The 21,185-nt window shown below is 38.0% G+C and overlaps 1 protein-coding gene across 1 annotated transcript in view; it reads right to left on the reverse strand.

The window, feature by feature from the left end:
- PDZD8 (PDZ domain containing 8) overlaps positions 1 to 21,185 on the reverse strand; it is a 55,878-nt gene that overhangs the window by 16,508 nt on the left and 18,185 nt on the right. Inside the window, exons 2-3 of the mRNA XM_080347837.1 lie at positions 20,088 to 20,210; positions 14,798 to 14,900 (exon numbers count right to left, since the gene is read on the reverse strand). Coding sequence (XP_080203963.1) covers positions 14,798 to 14,900; positions 20,088 to 20,210 — 226 coding nt within the window. The remainder of the gene's footprint in view (positions 1 to 14,797; positions 14,901 to 20,087; positions 20,211 to 21,185) is intronic.

The following is a 21,185-nucleotide window of genomic DNA, read 5'->3' on the forward strand; positions in this document are numbered from 1 at the left end:
TTGAAGAAGAGCACTGCAAGATAATTAAAACCAAGTTAATTCTACATTGCTAAGTCATACCAGCAGCAAAAAATGGACTGTAATTTAGATGTTTTTGGAAGAAGCATAATTGATTTTTTTTTCCTCCCATTTTCATACAAGCAGACACTGCTGAGTTGAACTGGAAATGTTATTTTGCATGCAAGTTAGGCCAAGATTAAAAACAACATGCAAGGATCATGACTTATATATGATACTGAAATCAAGTAGTATGTTGTCTGTAACTATCAAAAGAGCTATGGCTTTATTAGATAGAGAGTGAATGTGTTTACTTCCATGGAAAATAGACTGTTTTTTTGTATGGGTCCTTCTCCAGGGCAGCTGTCAGTGCTGCGGTTCACAGGGACAATCACAGGGAAGAAGTGGCAAGATCCAGCCCTGCCCAAAGGGGAGCGGAGCGGGACAGGGAGGTCCCACAACAACAGGACCCTCTGGGCAGCCAGGTCACCCCGTCCGGGTGGGCGACCCCACTGCGGTGTGGGGCCCTAGAGCAAATTCACCCCTATGGAAAACCAGAGATGCTGACCTGGGCTTTTGTTGTCCCAACAAGATACAGCTGCAAATAGCCAAGCTCTGATGAGGACACAGGATTAATGGAGGGACTAGAGCTGAACTGCCTCCTTGGTTTAAGCCTCAGCCTGCTTAAATACTCACTTTTTTTTTTTTTAAACAGAAGTTCAAACCCACAGATTTTACAAATCACTGTGCTTTCTTCAAAAAGAGTATCGTGCAGCTATACAGATCCTCATGGGGATACAAAAATGGACACATACCTAAACAAATACTAAGATGAGACCCTTTGAATGAGTAATAAGACACTTTGCAACGGATATCAAACTTATGTCTCTGGATTTAAGTAACACTCGCTCAGCTGACATTACCTCAACACATCGTGGCTAAATATTTTCTGAAATTGCCAAATAACACCAAAAAAAAAAAAAACCCAAATCACAATACTGGCAATAACCTATTAAAAATTAATCCTTACACTAGATAAGAGCCTAGCAAACAGTCATATTCTACCAAGTATCAAGATAAATGGAAATAAAGGATATGTTGGGGGAAAGGATGAAGTGATAGACAGATGCTCCAGAAAAGCATGTCTGCACATCCAGTGCACTCATTTGACTCTGGCATATCAGCCAGACTCCCTCTCTTAGCCAAGCCATTGCTTCAAAGTGTTTCTGGCCAACTGACAGTCATTAGCTGCCTGATCCTTCAGCATTCCCACCTGCTGTTCTCTCTGTAATAGATGATATGTAGAAACATATGATACCTACAGACAGATAAAAGGATGAATACCATACACTTCAAGTTCATTATCTACTTGCAAAATTTCTATGTCTTACGTAATGGTTGGCTGGCATTATTTTGCATTTATGCTGATGCCTCAATAGAAATTCCACCTTTAAAAGAAAAAAGAAAAAAACTCAAACACTCCCCCAAAAAACACCCCACAAACAGCAACAACAAAAACAAAACAAACCCAATCTATCTAGTCTAGAGACACAAGAATTTATACTCCTGTACCTTGCATTTACCAACACGTAATGCTCAAAGCTTACCCAGTTATCTGTAGGACTGCTTGATACCAGCCAGCAAGAAGCACACAGCAAGAAGAAAAAAATCTAGTTTGAAGAATTCCTTTCAGAAGCTGGTAAAATTATTCTCCAATAATACTTAGAAATAAAAAAAATACAAAAAAGTGCCACGTTTCAACATCAAGGATTTCTTTTCTGATTTGATATAGATAGAAAAAAGGAATACGCTTGCACTTCTCCTGTTCTACTACCGCCTAGGATACAATCAGTCAAGACCTATATATTAATAGCATCTTTCCCTAAACTGTTCCTCCTGCAGCCACAGCAACATTCCTCGCTTCTCTTCCACTGTAGCTTTAAAATACTTATTTCAGTATTTGAAGAGTTGCACAGTGGGCTGGGGGATTGGCACTATCAAAGTAGTTCTCTTTGCTCAACTAGGTTATTTTTTGAACATGCAGAAAGCATGTATTCTGTCCAGGACACATTTCCAATGCCTTTATAGGTTTCTTCTTTCAGCTGTCAAAACACACCCAGAAATGAAACTAATCTCTGTGAAAGTAAACGGTGTGATCTTAGCTAGAATCAGATTCTTTACTTTCTGATAAATCTCGTTTACTTTCATTCCAATTATTCGATATGAGAGAATATTGCTTTAAGGACCTTTTGCAAAATTACTTCCTCCTCATTGCTATTTTTAAAGTTCAGGAATTAATCACAATTCTTGGTCACTTCAATCATATGTAACCAAGACGGTGGTTTCTAATGCACTTCTGCACATCAGTTGGCAAGAATTCAAATGTCTTTGCTCACAACAGCAGCCAACAGTTCATTCCTATTTATTGGAAACATATTTTTAGAATATATGTTATTTCAGATTCTCTTCCAATAACGAAAGCTTCAATAACTGTAGTGGAAATAGAAATCTCTATCAAACCTGGCCAAAAAACCCCAGTTTGTCTAAACAAAGAATTCTTTGCTCCAATACTGTTTACAAAGAATACAAATCTACCATAAATGTTCTCATATTTTGGCTAAATACTCATCATAGCCAGACTGGAAAAGTTTAATAAGGCATACAAAAATACTACATTTTATACTGTTTTCTCTCTCCACTAGGTCTGTAAGCTCAGGCATAGCCTTAAAGATATTTTGTTACAGTTTTTAGGCTAAAGCTGCCTCCAACAAAGAAATTTTACTCCATCTGAATCCATCCCTATAGAAATAGTCCTAGACTGGTCTTGAGACTAAATCACTTTTTACTAACTATTTTTACTTGCCTAGTTGAAATGAGTTCAGATAGCTCTGCAGCCCTCCCTCCCTGTGTAACTGTGTAGTCTGTCTTGTACTATTTAGTGAGGAAAAAGATTTGGAACAGAAAGACTTGTTAAGCAGCTGGTAGTGCCTGGCTGGTCCTGAGCAGTCTAGGACAGCTTAGTCCTGACCTGGAGTTAGGACCAGATTACCTCCAGAGATCCCTTCCACTCTAAATTACTCTGACTCTGGTCTAATAACCAAACTGATAACTTGTTCAGATACCATTTAAATCTTATTTGGAATTATATATGTATATATAAAAAGAAATGCTTGAAATTGAGCCAATATTTCTGCTGAAGCCAGCTGTTTCACATTTTTGATTTCCTGGGAGGTTCTATAACCTATAGATAGCATGCATTAATCAGGTTCTTTAAAGATTCCATACTAGCCAAATATTTACAGCTACTCTACTCCCATGACCTTACTACCCCTATGACTTAGCTGGCAGTATTATTCTTGTCATCCATCCTCTGCTCTCTGTTTATGCAGCTGAATTGATGCAGTTATTCATCATCACACCTGGTCTCCTACACTGACCTATTAGTCATTATTTGCTCTCCATTACTACTGTGCCTGCTTTCTCCTTTAATAATTAACAGATATTAGATATTTAAGTGTGGTTTAGAGATCTGGTTAGGCTAAGTAATACACTTTGTAGCACCTAGGGTACTTTCCTTACTGGAAGCTTTCAAAGAAATTCCAGCTAACTGAACTCTATTATTTTTCCCTGAGCACCTTATTTTTGCTCACCGAAACAGCTGCGTAACTTGCAAGGCTCTTGCCGTGGCCATCCTGAGCTCCCAGGAACGCAGAGTGCAGTAATTCATTCCTAACACCTTAGCCCGCCTAAGTGGAGAGCCTTCTTCAGGTCAAAACTACATGTCAGGCTCATCCATATCAGCCTTGAACAAACAAAACCAAAACCCTTCTCATCAACCACCTCCCCTTACTTTTCTGGACTTTAACAGGATGGCACCACTAAGAAAACTCAGCAGCATCCTCAAAATTCGCATCTCATCAATAGTCAGTGCTGGACTTCACTCCTTCAAAGTAAAGCCACAGTTTGAAGACATACCAAATGACGATTGACGCAAAGGCAGCTGCTTCGTTTTAGGTATCACAAGAAATCAACTCACCTCAATAGAAGAATGTATTCAGCTGCACATTATTGCTACTGTTTCTTTTCCATTTTGAGCTCTCTTATGGGATCTGAGTCATATATATCAAATCTATACTGTCTTGCTCACAGTTTCCCTGTCCAAATTACTTAACATATGGACAGCACTCCAAGCTTTTTCTCCTATGCTGATCTGTGAAATCCTTTCCTTCCATATCTCTAGCCTTTTACATAAAATGACTTCTGCATCAGTCTTGCCGCATAATCTAAGTCCATTGACAAGCAACCTACCTCCCTGCCAGCCCACAGGAGGTAAAGTTGGACCCAGGCTTTGACCCATGGTTGGTCTGGGAGGACAGACCAGAAGCAAAACCCCAGGAAAACTTCCACAATGTGTACAGTATAGAAGTTGTGTCCTCAGCCCCAAGGCTGTACCGCTTATTAATGCGGGGGTAGCCTAAGAATCCTGCTGTCAACATAGTCTGTGATATGCACATACATTTTCCAAATCGTCCTCCATTTATTTTTATATATAAATATTGATAGAGGACAACTTGATTGATAATCAATACACAGGTCACAGATCCAAAAATTAGGTGTAAAAGCATGGTATACATGAGTATGTAAACATCCATCAACACCTTTGTCACATGGTGTTTTTCATACCCTTCTAAGAACGGGCTGTAGATCTCAAATAGATTTTTTACCACACACTTCACAGAAACACCCTGTGACTGAAGAGCAACTTATCATCTAAGCCAGTTACTTGTTACAGACCTAACTAGTTCACTGCAATCATATAGACTAAGTATGTTTCCCTCTCTACTACAAATGTGCATCCAATTTGAGACCAAAGAAAAATCACTGGTTTGAGAGGGGGAGAGATTACTGTGGAGATGGACCACATTTGTGTTATGAAGTTATGAATGCTGTAATCCTATGCTCACTTCACATGTAGTTCACCTTGTTACGTAAAGTGATTGTATTTTTAGTTTACAAGCTGCTGTACAGCCTGTTCTTACTAGAATCTCATAGATGTGTGATTTAACTACCAAGGAACCTAGAAATAGGTTTCTACAATTGCTCTGATAAACATAATCTTTACATTTCTTGAGTCTTCAGAGTTGTAAACACTGGTGAACTTCCAATAAGCCAAGCCAAATTTCTCAGGAGACATTTACTGTATTTATAAGTATCTACATTTTTTAAATGCACAGTCAATTTGTTAGCCATGAGACTTCCATTTAAATTTAACACAAGAACAACTGATGTTTTCCATTTTATATATATACACACACAAATGAAAATATATTAAGTGCATTTATTTACATATATGCACAAGTCAAAAATATATATGCAATTTATATATGTATTTGTTTAAATTTGAAAAACTTTATGGCTGCTTTTATAATTAAAACAAATGTTTCTGCATATCTGGCCTCAGATTTCTAAGGGATTTTATTGTTTTGTTTTCTTCCATCAGCTAGGGAAAATACATCGCTTCAATTAACATCAAATGGAACTAAGGCTACGCAGGCACGATACTTGTTCCAAACTAAGCATCTAAAAATGGAAACAGATGACATCAGTAAAGATCTGAAGATACTGACTTTTGGTTAAAATATTCGTGAAGACATTCATAGTTCAAAGGTTCTATGATCTTACCCAAACTTTAACGGAGGCAGCCTTTTAACCGACTGCATTAAGGGAAATGCTCCATTTTCTATCGATGACTCACTACTGATGACTTCCGATATGTAGGTGTCCTTTGCAGAACAGTCCGCTACATCTAAGCTTAATACTCTGGAATGACCTTTTAGTCATTTCATTTGTATGACGGGAATCAGCAATTCCATTTTTGATCCCCAAGGCTTTTCCAGGGCAATTGCTATGCTGCCCATTCATATTACTTTCTCATTTCTATTTGCCATCATTACAAAGCATTTGGAGAACACGCGCCACACTTGCATCACAAAATACTTGCTTTTTTTTTTTAATTACTGAATTTAAAATGTTTAGTCACCCTTAAAAAAAAAGCAAGAAGAATCACTTATCCTGCACTATTACCTTAACATGTACTTTTGTCCATAAAGCAAGATTTCACCCCTGCTGTTCTACAGACATGCAATAGCCACAGTGACTACTGAAAATAATGACAACATATAAATCCTCCAAACCCCATTCTCATTCACTGTTGCCTCCAGATGTTGAACTTCATCCTGACAGACCCATAAGCATCTCTAGTAACACTGAGAAACAAACAGGTAATTTCTGCTTCAGCTTATGACTGAAGAGGGAGAAAGGATGAAAACCAGTCATTTTGATACAATGCTCAGTTAAATAATTACAGCATTCTAGAAAGGTAAGATATGACACATGTAACAACACTGCATTACCTTTAGTTGAAGCATCTGAACCACTTAACTCATTTGGCTTCATAAAAGTATTATAGCAACATCACATAGGATTGTACTCAGAGTAAGGGAATTCTTCCCACAAAATGAATGGCTATCTTTGCAGTTACTCAGTTTTTGTGCCTGTATTTTGTCACTTGCACCACAAAATTTAAGACAACTAGATATCAACTATTTGTGATGTATGAAAATTAACTTCCTTCCCACTGAAGGGCATCAAATACCTACATTAAAGAACCATGAGTTCATTAGTTAAATCTTCAATAATAACTATATAGCATGATAATAATTATTAAATATTAAGGATCCTTAAAAAAAATCTTCATTACAAATTTAAATGTATTCCTGATATTTAGCCTGATGATGCTTCTTGTTGAAGCTAATGCAGCTTCTATATTTACACTCTTACTACAAAATGAAAAGTAGAAACTTCCCAGGAGGCCAACCTATAACAGCTTTACTGTATATCACCAAAAGGTCTGCCAAATTTATTCATCGTTTTCAGTGATCTGGCACAAGTTAAAGACTCTGTGAAGTCTCCAAGCCCAATGTGCCAATTTCGGGGAAAATAAACAAAAAAGAAGCCCAACAAACAAACCAACCCCCATCAACCACACAACACCAAGCAAGCAAGCCACATAGGAATGGTATAACCAATTTGGTCAAAATCCTACTAAAATAAGTTAACTTCTCCTGGACATCTATTTGCACACAAACTTGCTCTGTTCCTTCTGTAGCACAGCCCATAGCAGCAATAAGTAGCGTGAAGAACAAGCACAGCTAAAGCTCAGTAGCAGCATTTGACATATGGCAGGAGAGCATGGGAAGGTATCTGACAACCCATAGAGAATAAACCCAAAATTAAATGCACAATCAAACTGCAGGCTCTTGATAAACTTATAGTAAAAAGCTACTCAGACTTTGAAAACGGGGAACTAATTTAAGTGGTATTCAGGACTCTTCTCAGTAGTTATTATAGAACTTCAGAGTGTATAAACAGGTAAATTGTCTCTACTTGGAACCAAGGGCAATAACAGGCACTAAAGGGTCATAAGTTTAACATCAGCTGTTCTGCAACAACTACGAGCACTTGCCTATCCTTTGACAGTCCGCACAACTACAATATCATTTTCTCCTCCTTAATTGCAAGATGAACTTCCAGATGATGCATTTACTTGTGGGAATAACTCACAGCCACAGTTGCTTCTGAGCAACCTGCAGTCAGAAACAAACACCCTTACACCTCATCATGCGTCAAACCCCTACATGTCTCAGACTTTACAAGTTACCTGGTTTTAGGAGAGCATATGGGCATCAAGTGCCAGTACCTCACCATTTCTTAACAAGTATTTTCACTCACAGCCACTGACACCTTTTCTGAGGCACTTTATCTCAACCCGCTCGGCTTTCTCTTTATGTTGGTACAAACCAGAAAGTATATTTTTCTTCAGTAATTAAAATTTGAACACAGGTGCTCTTCTTATTTGCTGTTTTCAGAAAACAATGGTTTCTGACGCACACAACAGTTTACTTGGTCAGGTCCTGATTTGGTACAGAAACATTACAACATCACTAAAATTCATACAAATTGGTAAATTAGTTTCAATCCAAGTATTACCTCATTAATAGGAACAGATCCCAATCTCTCTAAACTGAAAAAAAAAACCCTAGTGCATTAAGAAGAGGTTAACTTCAAAAAATATATTTTCTCAGAGCACCTTTATAAAAGTAAACTAGAAGACTGAAGAAAACAAAACAAAGCACAAAACAAACTATAAACCACTGAGAATGACAACAGCTTATTTTTCCAAAGGTGGTTTTAGGTATCTAAGTCATTCCCCTCCCACTCCAGCCACGTGCAGCAGTCACCAACCCAAGCTACTGGCTCATCTGGCCATACAATTTTGCCATAGGACATAATAAAATAGTTCAGAAATATACTGAATTACCCAGAAACCACTTTGTTTACTCTGATCAATAAAACACTGTTATCTCTATTACAATAGGCCATACTGTTTATACAAACCAAGTTGCCTTTCATGCATCAACCATCTATTTATTTAGCAAGATCAGCTATCACTGTAAATCAATTTCTTTGCAAATGAGAAACACAGCTGCTGGTAAACCTACGTTAAACTCTTTCCTGCATCCAATATTTGGACATGCAGCAGAACAGATGACAATGACACCAAAAAGAAAAGTCATTAGCACCACATCTAGTGGTCCACTGAAACAGTGTGCCTGTCTCAGCTTTCACAAGCATTTTTAAGGAAAAGATATCATTTAGTGTTTACTTAATAATTGTTCTTTATTTTAAATACGAAGTAGTAAGTAAAATTATGACAAGAAAACCTTACAATTGCTATTCAAACTGGGTACTATAAGGAAGATAGAGGAGGATATAAGGAAGATATAGAAGACAGGCAAATAAAAGGTAACTCAAGGAATTTGTACTACAGGGTAGTTATAACATGAGCAACCTTCAAGGAAAAAAAAACACAGCAAAAATGAATGTTGTTCATCAGCTCTGTAAAAAGCATTAAAAGAACAGAACTAATCCCTGATGAATCCTAAAGTTTTATTCTTTTTTTGTCCTAGAACAGTCATGCAGAGAGGGCTCACAAAGGTGAATTCACCCAACGCTGTCATCTCAAGGGCAGCACCTCCTTCATGACCCTGTGATGAGTCAGGAGGCCAGTACTAAATGTTCAGACAGTGCAACACCCTGCAAAACACCAACTTCGAAGACCCCAGCTGAATAGACAGCAACACCAATGGCAGCTGCAATCCAATTTGGTTACAAAATCTAATGGAGATTTAGACTGGAATTAAGTGGCTTCAAAACAGACTTATTCCACTATATGAGACAAGTGTCTGGCTGCAGAAGAACCTCTCTTCCCCAACTCGAGTACCAGGATGAGTTCTTGTAGTTGGGCATGGGGAAGCGCAAGCCCACGCACACAGCATTAAGCCCTGCTTATTATTTATTTTATTCATTCATCTTTTCATCTGGTATTTTACATTTGAAACTCAGCAAGTCAGATCCATCTCAAGCATCAATCTGCAGCATTCAATTTCAAGTGTGGCCATAAGAAAGAAGGTGCATGTGAGGGAAGTTACAGGCTTGGATGCACGTGATGCATTTGGTACCATCTGCTGCCAAATGCAGTAAAGCGTGGTGAGCGCTGCTCTTACCTGTCCCAGGTGAGGCAGTGCATGCCCCAAGATGCAGGACACAAGAGCTTCTGAATGGTTTACAAGCAGGCAAGAAGTTATCGGGTCAGTTAGTGACTAGAGAGATGACACCTAGTTTTAAACAACTACCTGAATATACATGAACTACAAAGAAAAAAGGCTGTTCGTGTTATTTCTTTGTTGTGTTTTTGGTTTGGTTCTTCTAATGTTCACATTCAACAGCCTAAGCAGTAAAGAACTACAGTGCATTTTCACAGAAAGTCTCTCATTGAATCACAGAAAAGCTTCCTGAAGCCCCAAGTCAAAAAGCTTAAATGTTTAAGATGAGGCAGAAAAAAATCCTGATGGCCTTCAAGTTTATTTGAAAGACGGATTACCGTGTGTTATGTAAGGCACAAATCTCAGAACTATTCCCCATTGTATTTACAAATATTATCAAATTTTACAAGATCATGAATTTTCATAAAAAGTGACATTTTCAAAAAGCTTCTCTTGCTTTAATCCTCCTCCTTTCTTGTGATAGGATTAAGTGCTGAAATGGCAGGCTGTTAAATAAGCACACTGAAATGCCAACTGTGAGGCATTTAACTCCATGTATTTACAAATTAACGTTTCACAGTTGCTTGAAATTTTGACATTATAGTTTAGTATCTTCAGGCAACTCATTTCAGATGGTGCTGTATTTGATTTATATTATTGCTCATTTTACATTCATATGTTATGGTCCTGGAATACCTTTACGTTTTCCTTAATCCCTGATAAAGGAAATTTAGTTTTATGAAAGGCTGAGGAATATTGCATTGTTTTTATAAACAGGTACCGACCAGCCTGCCTACAGCACTTTCCAAATTACCATTAAATTTACCTATAAAAGGCCATAGCCATCAAGATAACCTCACCAAAATAAGTGAAGATCACAGCCTATATATGTGTATGCATACACATGCACAAATTCAGCACGCAATACTGAAAGATTGTGTCACTGGTCCTCCCCTTCAGTTACTCCAGTGCTGACCACAATGTTCAGAATGAACTGGAGAATCAATGTCAAGCAGAATTCCTGAAAGAGTGGTGGGATGCTTATCTTAATTCTTCCTACTACGAGGTTACTTCACAGCATATCTTTGTGCTCCTGAGAAAACAGCTACAAAAGTAAAGTCCTGTGGGCTATTAGATGTGGAATTTTAGATGGAAGTTTTTCCTTTGCAGAATAAGAAATGCAATTTCTGTACTGCTAAAGTTAGCATGTATAGAAAGGGTTCAAAAAATAAAATCCACATCAAACAAAACCAACACTCACCACCTTTAGGAATATAAAACTGTGGCTACTCCTACAGTACCACCTTAGACAACATATTACTTGAAACCTGAATTTAAAGGCATTGATTATTTCAAGATCAGTAATAATTCTCTTGTGCTCCTGAACTTGTATTAAAAAAAACCCCTACACCCCTCCAAACAAAAAACAACCAACCCCAAGAACCCCCAAAAAACAAAAAGCCAACCAAACAAAAACAACCCCATACACACATACAAAAAAAGCAAACCCAGACTTAGAAGAAAACTTGGAATGGTTACATTTTGTTTTGCAGTTGAGTACCTCTCCCCCATTACTTTACATTCATACAACTGTTAAAGAACAGAAACCATTTACAGTTCGCACGTGCTTCCTGGGTAGAACAGTATTAGGAGGTAAGAATCTATTTGCAATGATTTCTACAAATTGTAGAAAACTAATTTACCTGTCAATCATTACCTAAAGAATGGCTGCCTAAAGGAAATCAGTATCTAAAGAAATTAGTACCAAGATAGAGCAGTTCATATAAACCAAGGTCCTCGTTCCTATACAACTAAAGCCTCAATTCACTCCCTACCCTGCTGGAGCCAGTGCATAGTGCCAGCGCTCACCCCACTCGCGACAGCCGAGCATCCCTGGGGATTGCACAAGTACTTACACCTGCAAAGCTGCCTCAGGTCTCCGTTACTAGTACCCCAAGGGCATTTCTGTGTCCATTCTTGTGCTACTTTCAAGGAAATTTGACTATATTTTCACAGAGCAACTTCAGTTTCTGCTGAAAAATTACGTTATTCTTTCAGAACACTGGACATGAAGTGCTGGCACAGGTAAATCCAATGCTGCTAATGCTGTCTAATTACTACATCCTATCCATAAGTAATTAAGTTTTACATAGCAATGCGGTGATTAATGATAATTAGTAGTACATGCTGCTGGAATTAAGACATTTAAGCATGTTTACATGTGTCACATGGGAATGCGCCACATCACGACTCTCAAGCTTTATTGGTGTTTCAGATTGATTTGATAAACAGCTTAGAAGCCTGAGACACCTTGTATTAAAACAGACACTTCAATAATGCCCCAGATATGTTCCATAACACAGCATCTTTTTTCAAAGACAATTTTGACACCTACTAATATTCCATAAATAATGAGATCAGATTAAAGTCTCGCCAAAATTCATTATGAAGTATTAAACCCGTCTAATCTTTTATCACTACTACTAACATAATAAAAAGAATGAAAATGCCAGGAAATACAGAAAGTTAGGAGAATTTTCCTCAGGAGTGTTGCAGAACATAGTCTGAATCAGAGGATCTATTCTCGTGCCTGTATGAGACTCTTACAAATTAGACACTTTTAAACCAGAACAAAGGTATCTACTTTTTATTTCAACTTAGTCTGTCATCTCTCCTCTGTAGTTTCTGAAGCTGTTATTCATTCTAACAACTTCATCTCAATTATTGCACATGTGGGCATTAAAAGATATTAGATATTGAGCACCGCAATCAGCTGCCTTGTGGTTAACACTGCGTTAGAGCTAAAAATTGTGATTAATGATAGAAGTAAACATTTTGCTTGGAAAATATCACAATGTCTTTTCTTTATAGCTTCTTATTCAGCTACTCACACAGTTACCATTTCTCATAAAAATAACTAAGATCCAATGTTAAGTATGTTAGCAACACTTTTGTCAAGAGTCTTTGGTGATATTCTTGCCACACAGCAAGATCTCCTAATATTTTGTAACTTAACTTGCATATTTAACCTGATTTCCTGAGGAAGAGACTTACATTCAGCAGATGTAGTGAAATCATGGAAGTTGAGAAGCAAAAATTAGTTCTGCAAGCCGCTCATTTTCACTTTCCCTATTCAACCATACCAAGACTTTCAAAAGTAACATATTAAAATTATGTTACCTGTCTGGTGGCCTAAAGTTCAATGTGGTTGAGCACACTCAGTGCATCACAGCTAGAGATGCAGCAGCTCAGATGCAGGAGTCTCTGCTCTCTGGCAGGTGGTGTTTGAATGGCCCTTACTGAAGGTCTGCAACACAGACGCATAGAAAACCCTTCCGTACATTGCAGGCCAGATTTCCAAAAGCTTAATAAATTTTAAAAATCTGCCACTTTGTTTTAGATGCTGAAACAGAAGATAAATTCTAGATAGTCTCACCCTTTTCCGTAGTTTTTAAAAGGAGCTATTCCACCCTCCATCAGTTCAGTCCTGCTGCCATCTGCTGTCACAAACACCCTGGTGCCACGCTGCCTGCAGAGTGGTTTTTCTTTCCAGAGTGTAAAAGAACATATTCCAGTATCGCTATTCAAAACTATCTAAAAAATAAGTGCAAATTGGTTTGTCCAGAGAAGCGTAAGGGTAAATCAGCACACTGCCACCTTCATTGCTAAAGCATCGACCCTCCAGATGTATGGTTTCATCCACAGTTTATCCCAACACGAGGGTCATCCACATGAGCAAGTATTGGCAGGATCGGGTCTAGATTCTGAAACCGTGTATGGGTTTTGATTATTATTATTATTAGGAAAGGGCTACGGCTATGAACTGGCCAGACTACTAAGGCTGAATTGCACCTACCTTATTCTTATGTGATCACACAAAGAAGCTTAAACCATTAGATCAAAACAAACTAGAAAAAGTTAAAGAAAATTTAAAACTCCTGCATAAATTAAACAACAAGGTCTGAAAATGAATTACTCAAATGTACCTCCTGCCTAGTTCCAGAGTTAAATGAACTCAGTAATTCCTCTCACGACCACTGGGACACTTTAAGCCATCACCTTTGGTGGCTCCAGCAGCTTCACCTGGCTGGAGCTGCTGTCATCGCACCCCTTTCTCCTTCCCAGTGGCACTGGAGCCACCAGATAGCAAAGTCAACTGGGGGAGCTGGCCTGGAACACTGGTAACCACACACCCACCATGGGCTGCGTTAGGAGTGGGGTGAGAAGCCAAAGCAGAGACAGCTCAAGAACAGAGTCCTGAGCTGCCAATACAGCAGCTAAAACAACAAAAAGAGGCTGTCTTTTGCTCAGCCATACACCCTTTCAGGCAAAACATAATATACAGTAAGCTGAAAACAAGTATCATAGCATTTGTCACAAGGGCTATTTAAAATAATGCAAAGTGGAATTTAATTGCAGAAACTGAATGAAATGGTGAAAATCTGGATTCGTGCTGCTCCAGTGGAAAAATGACACTGGTCTCCAAATACAACTCCAGTCAGATGTATTATAAAGGCATGGGGCTTAAGCTACTTGCTGTGAGACAGCAGAGAGTAAAATACAGGACACTGACTTTTGTTCCAGTGATTTCTTTGCATGAAACCAGTTGTTAAAGTGTTTTTAAAGCTTCTAGGTTATTTTTCTTTTTTTCAATAGGCACATCACTTATTGCTCAGCATTAGCCCAATTCAATTTGATGACTAAGACAATAACACACTAATATCAAACTGAAAGGCTCCTTCCTACATTGCACCTCTGAAGAAAAAAGGTAACTCATCCTCCCCACATACACACACACAAAGAGGCAATTTGTGGGCTGTATGCTGCTAAACTCATGCTATCAAGTACAACAATTAGTTAAAGATTAACTTACAGTACCACCAGCACTACTACTTTCTATCTTTGCAGACATCTGTAAAAGTATTTCTTTAGCAGACAGGATAGGATTCATACACTCTAAAAAATGTTGAATATCCATGGGGGTTTGAGTCTTTTTTGTTCGTTTTTGTGTGGTTTTTGTTGTATTTCTCTTCCCTGCTATATCACCCATTTGATTGTCTAGAAGGAGCGTATCTTAGGAAAATGTATTAAGAGCATAAGACATTGCAACATGCAAAGATTATACCCTTCTTTACCGTTTTAATTGAACTTCTTGATTTTTCTTCCCAAACATTACTGCTCAGCTCCATTGTGCAATGGACATTCGCTTCTCTTTCGTAGGATCCAAATATAAGTAACCTGAAATAGAAAAGTCTATGGTAAGAATTGTAATACTATTACATATATCCCAGATATCATATTAAACTCACTCTATTATTATGAGTGCATACGCACAGAGAAGTCCACACAAAAAAAGATTCCACAAGCACAGCTCTACATCAAAGGAAAGACACTGCCACCCTCTAGTGGAAGAACTCCAAAAATATCAAATATAACTTAAAATTTTTGAAAAGCAAAAACAGCCACAAGAGTCTTCCACTCTAGTTCTAAACTTCATAATACACTGCAGAGTTTCTTGGTTCAGGAGTGTTTCTGTAGATTAAAGCCACAGTTTACTAATGCTTACATTGCTGTTTCGCTAAATTGGAAACCTCTTATATCTGTAATTTTTTTGTAACATTCATAACAAATGAAAGAGGGGTTCTTCATTCACAATACCCTATTACAGAAGGCTATAAAGTTTTTCAGGCAGATAACAGTACTATAAAAGAAAAAACAAACTAACCAAACCAATGACCTTTAGGCTATAGAACAGAAATAAAGTTGTACACAGCTTATCCCACAGTAGCTGGACGTAGATATATTTCGGAATAAAAACTTCCAATAAATCTTCTCTTTCAAAAGAGGCAGAAGATTTTAATTCCCTCTCCAAACTTTCCATACACATTTCACCCAAAGTCTCTCATTTGTGATTGTGAAGTGTTACACAACCCTTTAGATGATCCAGACAAAAGCTGTCAGAAAAATATGTCAATTTTCTCTGTTCATCTTGATGGTGTTAAATAATGTTTCTAGGCTAAATATTTATGATCAAAAAGCGCCTAGCCTTCCAGATGCGGAAATAAGTAGTAGACGTACTCTGAAGATTAAGTAAAGCTATTGAAAATTACTTTCACCAACAATTAGAATTGGTAAAATCAAGCTGACCCCAGGGGAAAACACCTCTCTGGCTATGCCAGCTCTTTAGCCTGCACTGCAGCAAGGAGAGGTAAATAAAGATTTGTTTTCTATGCCTCTCTAGAAAGATTTTGTCTAGCTGGCTTTTAGCCGAGTACATGAACGCATGGAGGAGATGCTGGGGGAAGATCTCATTTGGGTTGGTACCCAGCACACCTGATGTGCCAAGTGCCAGTTGGTTTTGGCTCAGTCAGTGGCTGTGTCCTGCAAAGCCTCGTGCTCCAGGGAAACTCCACAACCAGCAGCTGCCAACCCCATCTCCAGCTTGACCTTCAGCGCTCGTTTGTCTAGACACTATTGATTTGATTACTATAAGCAGAAATCCAGCCTCAGAACCAACTTTGTACTTTGTCTGGACAAGACTAAGTTGGCTCAAGGTTACTTGAACTGACAAACTCAAGCCACCTTCACTTATTTTTAAGGCATCCCCAGCAACCCTCTGTGGCTTATCCATTCTGCTTTTTGGTAGTCACTTTTGAGTAACACAATTATTCCTCTGTCTGCCACAATCTGTCACGCATTGATATCAGCCAAGTCATTAAAGCTTTTCCACGGCTGGTCACTGGTTGCATACATTGCACTTCATCTTATGGTCACCTAACTTCACAAAACGCAGGGAAGGGACTTGTGAGCAATTATCATCAGTGTCGACAGGGCAGTAGAAATTCTCCCCCAGCTTTGCAAAGGAGAGAGAAGCAAAGTGGGACACAGAAGGGGAAGAAAAAAGGCAGACAACGAAGCTGATAGACCAAAGACAGTTACTCAAAGCATTCAGAGATACAAAAAGACAGACACACTCTGCAGGGAATTTTTCCAGGAGCACTTACTGTTCCTCTAAAATATCAGCCCAAGCTATTGGGCCGTTTTGTACTGGTGGCAGCTAAGATAGAACAGGACAAGAGGTAGCTCCCGGCGGGAAGAAAACATCATTTTCAGCCAGAACCTTAACATAAAAGTCACATGGAAAGCAATTAACCGTAATGAGATTTCACCTTACATTAGGTTACCAACACTCAACTTGAAAAAACCATACTGCAAAACAACAAAACTACACGTTTAAAGAGCAGCACTGGCCTGTGGACACTTTGTGCTCGAGTTTGGAATCCAATTTCAGAAAAACAAAAGGGGACATTTTAATTGCTACTATACTACAGAAATCTTTGTTTGAATAACACCTCCAGTAGCATGCAAACAAAGGGACTGTATTCCATAACACAGCTACAGATAAAGATTGACATTAAGATAGTTATAACACACCCAAAATAACTGAACATTAAGGAGATAGCTATACCCCGTTGAGTCAAGAACTTCAGCAAGTCTTTCTAGTCTTTGGGAAAGGAGGATGAATAACACAGCTATTGAGTTTCCTGCTTTTTGTAGGATGATGCTAAAGAACTGATCCGCAAATCTAAAAACAATCTAGTGTGTGCAGGCAAAGTTCACACCAACCTTCAGTAACATTATTTATTACCAGATACATAAAAGCAAGCTGAATTTATTTCCTTTACAACTCTTCCCTAATTCTTTTCATTTCAACTCTGGCCTTTCTGTTTGTATTTTAGGGGCTGAAATTAGCAGAATATTTACCAATTTTTAAGAATGTCAAAAGCAGATTCAATATTCACATACTTAAATAAGGTGCTGCTGCCAAACACTGGAGTCCACTTGAAAACAAAAGGAGAAGAACCCATAAAACTCTAAATTTGAAAAGTCAGTCTTAGTAACACTCTGCGCTGTTTTACTAAATTACTATCTTTGGAAAATTTCCTTGTCCACAAAGGTTATCTATTGAAATAAATGCTGATTTACAAAGCCTACTTGATGACAGTTTTGGAAGACTGTTGTCACCTAATATAATCACAGTTTATAGGTTTTAAGAGTTTCTTCACAGTGTATCTTTAAAAACAAACCAACAAACCCACCACAAACAAAAACACCCCCCCCACAGAGCACATAAAAGCAGCATGTTGCTTTGTTTTTCCTCAAAAGTGTACGGTAATGAGAGGTAACAGCATTTTTGCAATGGCTGAGTTCTGTGAGGCTGTTACACTTGTACAAGAACTTACATTTTTAACTGGTCAGACAAAAATTTGCAAAACATATTCCTTACTATTTACACCAAAATCCCCATCCTTTAATTCAATTTTTAAAATGTAAAAAATACATTTTTTCTTTCAATAGCATGACAGCAAGAAAATTAATATGGTCAAGCCTGCAATTAGAAAGGAAACAAGTGCAAAAAATTTAGGTATTTGGTCACGTGAATAATATAATGAAATCAAACTAGACATTTAGGATATACAAAAAGCTTGCTAAATGTTTTATCACTATAGTTTCACCATTGTATTTCAGACTTAAGCAGAAGTAGCAGAACTGTTACAAGACTAGACAGAATACAACATCAGCGGTCACGAATCCTACACCAAACTCTGTACACAAGTCAAAGATCAGTTACTGTACCAAAAGAGAATATCAAAACTTTCTGGGGCACCGAGCAAAACCAAAAAACACAGCGAAATTAAAGTGATCTCTCATTTCTGGAACGCGAATGTGTGGAGCAATGCATTGCCAAAGAACCGCTGAGAATGGTCCCAGCACCTTCACACCAACTCACACAGAGAGGTGAGGGAAAGGGGAAATGTCGTTATTACTTTTGTGTATATTGTATATTTCTTTTTTTACTACCAAAATCCTCTGTCTTTCAGCTTCTGCCTCGTCACCATCCTCGGGTACAAACTAAGCAAGAGTATCTAGTCACAGGGGAAGAGCAGTTGTAGTTTAGTTCAAAAAAGGATGGGACGCGTGGAAGATCTGAGGAATGACCATGGGACGCAGCGTCAGACATCTAGACTGAGAAGTGCCCGTTGAGATACAGTTTTCAAGTGTGTGTTGAGAAACTCAAGCTGCACAAAATAGCCAGATTAAGTCAGACCTGAAGCTTAAAAGACCTGACAAGCCAGCAACTGCCTCCTCTCTCAGCCATCTGATAAGCATCTGTGACAGCTGGAAATACTGAGAGGTCAGATGATGATGTCAAACTCGGCAATCTGGCTTCTAAAAGGTAACGGAAAGAAACACAACACTAGTGATATCTTGGTGATGTTAGACAGCATTGCAGATTCAGGAAAGCTATAGTATTTAAAAACATCACTTTCCAAACCTAAAAAACCAAACCCTAGCTGCACATGACTTAAGGTAGTTATTTTGAGCCCTCTGATAATAACTGAACAGAAATTGGAGACTGACTATAGAGAGAGATCACAAGTTCCCTTAATATGGGTGAAGGGGAAACATGCAGAACAGCCAAGAGGCGCGCGGAGTCATTTCGTATTCGTGGATCATTCACAGAAAACATATCACAAAACTAAGGAAACAGGTAAGCAGCAATTTTATTACAATAAATAATCACCGCTGTGGCCCACACAATCCTTCGAAGCAGAAGAATATTTTCTTCTGATAAACCACACTAGTATAGCAAGTAACAGTTCAAACAGTTGTACGAGGCTACAGAAAAAAAATGGAAAACAGAGCTCATGGTAATACAAGCACTGAAAAGAACAGGTTAAAAAAGAACCTTGCTGCAAAACAGTTTAGTTCATAAAAAGCAGAACGGCATATGACCAGATCAAAGTCTAAGCACTGCTAGGATAAGATCTAACATAAACCAAGAACTAAGAGGTCTGACAAAAAAACCCCACAAGAACCCACACACCTTTTCTCCAGCTTTAAAAAGAATGTTATTTCTTTTCTCCAATGAAGTACATTTTATTTCTTTATTTCTTTCAATTATTTTGTTCAATACCAAGACAATAAATAATGCCTTATAGAAGTTATTTGGATTCAACTAAGTAGGACTGAATGAAACAATTATTTCTCTTTGCTTACAACATAATACAATAGGATAATTACAACATTTATACTGTCCTGGAAAGATTCACAGTTCGGTGTGCCAAAAAAACAAACCAACCAAACAAAAACACACACAGGAGGCACAGATCAGCTTGTAACCAGGCAAAATTCAAACGAAAGGCAAATGCATGTGCCCACACACCATGCAGAAGTGCCTGAGAAACTTAGTGAAACTTTTGTTTGTTCATTTTTGCTTAAAAATACATATTTCTTGATTAGAGCTTAATCACAACACCAAAGCTGCTACTTCTTGAATCAGAACAGGCCTACAATTACAACAAATTTAAAGAGATGCCTGTACTTGCTTAGTCAAAGTGAGCAAAAGACCACAAAACGTACCTCGTACATTCAATTAATGTGACTTTTAGTCGACCTTCTGCCAGTAGAATATCCTGTATACAGAGGTCTCGGTCTTCATATTCATCAGGTGGCAACACTTGAAATGGAAAAAATGGCTTGAACCTGAAAAATATAGAAGAGATTTATCTTCATTCAAATGAAAAATATAGAAGAGATTTATCTTAATTCAAATGACACAAACACCACTAACACACAGAAATTAAAGGCAACAGGATTACAAAGAAACTTGAACACTCTTAAAGAGAAATAATGTCATTCCTACATATTTGTTGGTCAAAAGGAACAAGTAGAAGCTACTAAAGCTTTTCAATGCAGAAAACTGGAGAATATATAAACATAATTCCACAACAATAGATTTGAGTTATATTTACCAGTGCAGATAATTTTGAGGAAGTGGTAAGCTGATCAAGTCATGGAATATGTTTATGATTGTAAATGTGATTTAATGCAAGAGTCCTTTTGCTGTAAATATCTTAGCAGGTCTTTAAGTTTTAAGTTCATCTGCATAAAACATCACAGCACTGAAAGGCGAAAATGTAGCAAGATGCTAAAGCGTAAATTTTTATGACACTGCTGTACTTAGAGGACTGGCAGACCCTGATGAACAGTACACTTCAGTTACACTTCATCTTGTGAAAAACATTTGGTTGCTCTTTTGAACCAGTCTTCTACAGTTAAAGATATTCTAAAGGTATTCTAAATGTTTGCCCTTAAGCTTTATTTCCGTCATCACCGCATGTGATTCACAGGAAAAGCAGTTCGTGTTCGAGATACTAAGAGATTGACCCATTATCTCACCACATAATTCTCCCTCTTTGATTAGAATATGCTGAGTTATAAATACCGATTTCAGTTTTCAGTGATAGTGCTTCAGTGCTGGCCGCAGCCACAATCTGACTCAGACACGCAACCCTAACAGCAACACAACCCTTTCTATTTGCAAAGCAGAAAGATATCACGGAATCTGCGCCAGCATTTACATAAAGTATTTGAAAAAGCACTTGCAGGGTACTCCTCCTTTCTGTTTTTATTTATTGCTCCCATTTCCTAGCACTGCCCCATGCCTTGGTTTCCGTC

The sequence above is a fragment of the Nesoenas mayeri genome (assembly GCF_963082525.1).
Source record: "Nesoenas mayeri genome assembly, chromosome: 7".
NCBI lineage: Eukaryota > Metazoa > Chordata > Aves > Columbiformes > Columbidae > Nesoenas > Nesoenas mayeri.